General features: G+C 43.1%; 1 protein-coding gene across 1 annotated transcript; it reads left to right on the top strand.

The window, feature by feature from the left end:
- Positions 1-226: 226 nt before the first annotated feature.
- tmem42b (transmembrane protein 42b) lies at positions 227-2848 on the top strand. Its single transcript, XM_084562952.1, has 3 exons — positions 227-454; positions 1804-1950; positions 2246-2848. The coding sequence occupies exons 1-3, from the start codon at positions 278-280 to the stop codon at positions 2390-2392; spliced, it is 471 nt and encodes a 156-aa protein (XP_084419078.1). The 5' UTR covers positions 227-277; the 3' UTR covers positions 2393-2848.
- Positions 2849-6183: the final 3335 nt, after the last annotated feature.

Raw genomic sequence — 6183 nt, 5'->3', positions numbered from 1 at the left:
ATATGTTTTTCATTTATGCAAGGTTATAATATTTATGGGACTACAATACCCAGAATGCTACAGGGCCTTGACCATGTGTTGTGTGACTGCCACCGGACGGCTGTCTGTAGAAAGTGCAGGAAAACGTGCTCAGTGACACACACACACACACACACACACACACCATGCAGACAGCTCAACCTGGACCAGCAGCAGCAGCAGCAGCAGCATCAGCAGCAGACATGTAAGAAAAGGATGGATTAGAGAATAATGTGCCTCGGCTGTCACCGTCTTCATCATGTTCCCGGGAGTTTTCTATGCACTGCTGGCGGGTTTCCTCGGGGCCGTGGCGTCGTCGTCGGCCAAACTGTCCCTCGGAGCCGACTACCTGAAGGGAGTCTGTGAAACCGGACTCCGGACGTGGGGCGAGCAGCGGAAATTTAGACAAGCGGACGAAACTACCGCCTGTGACCGGGTGAGGCATCTCCGCAGTTCAAGTGAATTATTAACACAGTGAGGCTGGCCGTGAATAATACAGCGCCGACGTGCATGACTGCGCGTGGGGGTGATTTCTCACGGAGGAAGTTAGGGGGTTATCCCCGCCTCTCCTCTCCTCTCCTCTCTTCCCTCTGACTCCCTCAGCATCAGCACCATTTGCAGCGTCTCACGGGGGGGGAGCCCGTGCAGCTGCTGCGCCGCTCTCGTGCCTTGTCCGCGTGCCGCTGAAGGACATTGCAGCTCGCACGAGTGAGCTATCGCGTTATTTTAGTACGCGTGAAACTTGTCTCGGCGTGTGTCCCGTTGACCGGAGAAGGACGAGGGAGCCCTTCTTCTTGAAGGGGGGTCAGGTTTCTTTGAATGACCTTCACGCTGTCCGCATTACGTCACGTGGTGATGTCACAAACACCTGCAGACAGCTGTTCGTAGCCTTAAACGATGGAAACGTCATAATATATGCAGGTGGATGCAAAATGTATGCAGAAGCTCTTAGTGTGCACCGAGGGGCTTATATTAGATTAGATTCAACTTTATTGTCATTTTGCCTTTGAGTACAGGTATCATGTGATTCAGGAGCCTTAGGTGCAATCACATGTCTTGCTTTTAGATGCTTAAAATGTTAAAAACTGTGTTAAATGCTGAGACTGTAGATATAAGTTATGGTGCATTGAATTGCTTTCCAATTAATTAGTTCAATTTTGTGTTACTTACTTGTGTATTTCCTGTTTTATTCTACTAAAGTTAGTAGGCCTACTTACCGAGGCACTGATATCATACAACATATATGGATTAAGCTGTCAAAAGCAGAGCTGAAGGTGTGATCCACTACACTATTGAAAGGCTGCTGTCATGTTAAAACAACACTTCTAATAATAGGCTGTAACTGTGAATTGTGCTACTCCTAGTTTTCCTTCTTTCATCAGTTTATCAATGGTTGCAGGGCTTTTAAATCAACCCCTGGTGCTGTTTTTTTAAATATCTACCTCCACAAACACATAAATCCAGTTATGGCTCCACAGCTGTAAAGCATGATTTATTCTTCTGCATTGTCTCTATGCCGTAGTTAAAGCGTAGCTCTGTACCCTACATCCTGGCGTACGCCTCCCCAGAAATGTAGGTACATGTCATGAAAACTCAGACAGCACTAACTTGGATTGGATTTATGTAAATAAGCTGTGCCACTGTTGGTTGTCTGTGTCTCTGTGTTAGCCCTGCGATAGACGGGCGACCTGTCGAGGGTGTACCCCGCCTCTCGCCCAATGACAGCTGGTTACAGAAAATGACTGTCTGACTGTTCTTTTATGAGTTTCTGCTCCTGATTTCCAGCTCCATATCCCTCTGAGGCTGCTGTGTGGCGGGCTGCTTTTCACCTGCAACGCTGTGATGTGGACCTTCCTTGCCAAAGCACTCAGGTACTCCTCGTCCTCCACCCGAACCACTGTGACCACCACTGCCTCCAACTTCGTATCTTCCGTGAGTAGCGGCCCGGTTCTTCTCGCTTGTCTCTCTTTTTTTTTTTTTTTTGTAGTTTTAGTTCTTGTCATCTGAGCCAAGAGTGTCGTTTGGTGAAATTAATTTCAGAGTGACCTTACATCAGTTCTTCCTTACATAAGCTGCTTTATTTTTAGAGAATAGGCTGGACTATATTCAGAAATAACATGTCACAGTGATTTATGCGTCCTCCTTGTTAAACTCCAGGTCTGATATTTCCCATCATGGCCTCTTTATTGACTGTTTGTTTCTCTTAACTTGAATACTCCTCCCGTAGGCTTTCCTGGGCCAGCTGATTTTCGGGGAAGCCCAGATAACCTTGTGGTGGGTTGGGATCTCTTTGACCTTCTCTGGTCTGTTGGTACTGCAGAGGGTTTCACCGCAGGATGGACATCAGAACGCAGCCGGCAAGAACGACGAATAATATGTCTCGTCTCCGCTAGCTGGGCTGTGGTATGTGGCGATTATCCGGCAGACGTCTCCTCAGATTTTTACAAGAATAAAGAAAAGTTAAAAGTATTTTGTTCTTTCACCGTGGAACAGTTACTGAATTAATAATGAGTTCCTGCTCCGTAGTTAAAGAACAAGAAGAAATTGTCTTCCAGTCACGTAAACAAATTATGCAGTTGAACTAAAATCGTGTTCCTCAGAAAAATCCCCCGGGTCTGCAGGCTCAGCTGGTGCCGCAGCCTTTTTTCAGTCCTGTTATAAAAATCAGAGGAGGTGTTGGCCTTTAGCCAGTGCGACCACGGCACAGCCACAGTCGGGCTCGTGGAGACGAGCTAATGGATGCCTGGGTCGAGCCTCCCAGATGCTCTGAAACCATCTCTGACCACAGGCTTACAAAGAAGCAAAAACAACGCTAGCTTTACGTTACTTCAACAATAGCACAACAACTCGTGAGATGAGAGAAAATGTGTGAGGGTTAGTTTGATATTTGGAGAAATACGACTCTTTGCTTCCTTGTCTGACGCTAGGTGATACCTCATGTCTGTGCAGTAAATATGAAGCTACACCCTGTAACGCATTAGCTTAGCTTAGCATAAAGACTTGAAACAGAGGGGATAGTTAGCCTGGCTCTTTGTCAGGGTAACAAAGACAGCTTTTACGCACATCTAAATCTAACTGATTTATGTATTATATTGTCTAGATATAGAAATGTAAAAAGGATGTTTCTGGTTTTATGGGGCTGTATGTGTAGGATTTCATCCTGGCTATACATTCTGACTTCCTTAAATCTTAGTGTTAAACTATAAGCCCATATAAAACCACAATTTCTATGTTTTTGGTTTTTTTGTGCAGATAATACAAACGCAGGGTGGCTTTTGTTACCTTTGGACAAAGCAGGGGTAGCTATTCTCTCATTTTCTGTGTTTACTCTATTTTAGTCAACTGTCTTGTGAGTCCTGATTCGTATTTCCTGTACAGACTTGAAAGGGAAGTTTATATTTTTTATCCTATAGTAAATTTCTCTAAATATGGAACTACAACCTTTTAAGGAAGAGCCTGATATTACAATGGATATATATATATATGTTTAGACTGATCTGAGGGCTTTTAGTTTTGTTCGTGAGCTAACATCACCCCCATCACATGTGCATGACGCCACCACCAGACAGCCTGTGCTCTCTGTATGCATCCCCGCTCACATTCCCTTTTGTTACTACGACACTCACTGCAAACATCCTACACTGACATATCACTTTATGCACGCTCAAGGCGACGTTTGAACTGAAGCGCTTAGCTAATCAGACTGAATTTTCGCGAGTAATAATCCAACTAATGTAGCGCTGAAAGGCTCATCTCTGGTGAGGGTGTGCTCGCTGCCTGGGTTTACTTTTTATATTTGCCTTTCATGATCGCCTGAACCTTAACCTCAAGATATGAGCATGATGCATATTTTGATTTCAGAGGCAGCTGATGATCTTCCATTTCACAATAGCTGTGTTTATTATATCGCTACCAAAGCCTAAATCACTCCAAAGCATCCCGGAGCGCCCGTTCACATTAGAGCGACATCTGTGAACTGCTTCATTAAACCTAGAACTTAAGAGCCCCCCCCCCCCCCCTCGCCTCTCTGGTGTCAGACACATCTCACGGCTATGTGATTGCCTGTCGAGGTTCATGCGCCCCGCATTTCCAATCTCATATTATTCTGCTGCACATCATGAATAATAATCCATCACCATTTCTCCGGCCTTCGCAGACACCTAGCTTAATTCCCTTCAACATCCCCTGGAGGTTTCAGTCTGCAATAACGTTATATTTTCTCATAACACTGTGATGTGTTTAACAGAGAGGGAGCATTAATAATTGAACAACAAAAATGTCAATCGATGCTACGAGAGGGATGTTTCTGTTAGCATAAATCAACCAAGTAAGTATACAGGGATTTGACTTAAGATGAGATCAAAGGCTGCTTTATTGGACAGTGTTTTGAGATCACACTCTGCTGTTGTATGGATACATATCATGATATAAATGCATAACGGTAGCTACAAAGCCTGGCTGTAATATCCCATGGTGGCAACACACAAATATATGAGGTGTCTTTCCAACTGCTGCTGTGCAGGTTTTGCATCATGTGATTTACATGCATCCCTATTAATGTGACTGCAGTGACAATGAGGTTATACTATAAGGATATATCATATTAAAGGCCGGCTGAGTGATGTTTCATGGCAGGGCTGTACATGCGGCAACATATGTGAATTCAGTTATTTGTGCCTCCGTGTTTAAGACTCCCTGGGTGTGTTGCATTGCTCTAAAGGACAGCAACATACTTTGGGAAAGTTTGCTTCGCTTTTTTGTCAAGGGATAGATGAGGAAATCAATACCACTCGTGTGTATGTAGCTGTCTGGAGCTAACTAATAGCTTAGCTTAGCATAAAAAACGGAAACGGTTAGCTAACAAAATCTGCGTACTAGAACTTCTAATTATAACATCAGCAGTTTTTTAAAATTGTACTTTAGGCTAAAACAAAACAGTATGCTAACCAACACTCTTAATCTGGTTCAATTAATATTCAGCTATAGCTAGCAGTTAGCAACTCTGGAAATGGCTAACAAAATCCTCCATCCAGCACATTTAAAGCAGCAGTATTATTTTATACCCTGTAAAATATGTGTAAATAAGCTGGTGTAGTAAAACTAGGAGTCTGGTAACAGACCATTTGGATTTAATTTTGTGGCAACATCAACCGATATAGAGAAAAAAAAATACATCTGCATGCAATCAATCAAAGCTATCATGTTGTAAACAAATTTAACTCAACGCCTTCAACAAAAAGTTTATGGATTGGGAAAATATGAGCTGGCTTCCAGACTAGTGTGTTATTATTTAAAACCAACACTTTGTGGAAACCAGCACTCTCATGCTATAGCTCTGGAGCCAGCAGTCAGCTTAGTTAAAACACTGGAAACTGGTAGAAACAGCTAGAGACAGCTAGCTTGATTTTTGGTAAATTACAGTGAGCTTTAGAGGTGGTTCTTTAGACAGAGCCACACTTAGCTGTTTCCAACTGTTTGCAGTCTTTTTTGCTAAGCTAAGCTAACAGGAAAACATGCCACAAACATGTCGGATTATTTCTTAGTTAAAGCAGTTGCCAGGCAACCAATAGAGACTAGCCAATACTTAGTAGGGCACACTGTCCCCTACAGGTTGACATATTTTTGGTTAATAGTTCAATTAGTGAGAATTAGAGATGGCTCAGTCTTTATGCTAAGCTAACTGTTTGTTGGCTAGAGTTCATATTTACCAGGCTTAGAGACATGAGTGGTATTGATCTTCTCATTTAACTCTGAACAAGAAAGTGAACGTTGACGTTTTAATATCTAAAAACTTAATATCTGCACTCTTTTCGCTTTTGATTCTGAAAACTTTTCGGCGTCTGGCTTTTCTCCGGCTGACGGCATGATAACGAGAGTAAACCATCTACCTGTGAACCCACTCTCACTGTAACATAACCCGTCAGAGCTTCTGCAATAGCCACGAATACAGCTCTGAGACAGCAGCATGGCACCGAGTGCGATGTGTTTTATGTATGTGTGCACATAAACTGTAGACGTGGGTGTACAGGGAGACATTAAAAAACCCCTGAAATATTACGTAGATCTTGACCTGATGAGGTGTGTGTCACATTTACAAGATAAAAACATCTGTAAATGTATCAGGACATGTTTTAAATCAATACCATTTGGATTGGTAGAAGAGAA

Source organism: Chelon labrosus (assembly GCF_963514085.1).
Source record: "Chelon labrosus genome assembly, chromosome: 16".
In the NCBI taxonomy this organism is placed as follows: domain Eukaryota; kingdom Metazoa; phylum Chordata; class Actinopteri; order Mugiliformes; family Mugilidae; genus Chelon; species Chelon labrosus.
The sequence above is the reverse complement of the archived record's forward strand: the minus strand, read 5'-3'. Positions and strand labels throughout refer to the sequence as shown.

Coding starts and splice junctions, on each gene's coding strand:
- tmem42b (XM_084562952.1), top strand. CDS start 278: ATGTTCCCGGGAGTTTTCTATGCACTGCTGGCGGGTTTCCTCGGGGCC. Junction 455..1,803: donor AAACTACCGCCTGTGACCGG/GTGAGGCATCTC, acceptor CCTGATTTCCAG/CTCCATATCCCTCTGAGGCT. Junction 1,951..2,245: donor CCTCCAACTTCGTATCTTCC/GTGAGTAGCGGC, acceptor CTCCTCCCGTAG/GCTTTCCTGGGCCAGCTGAT.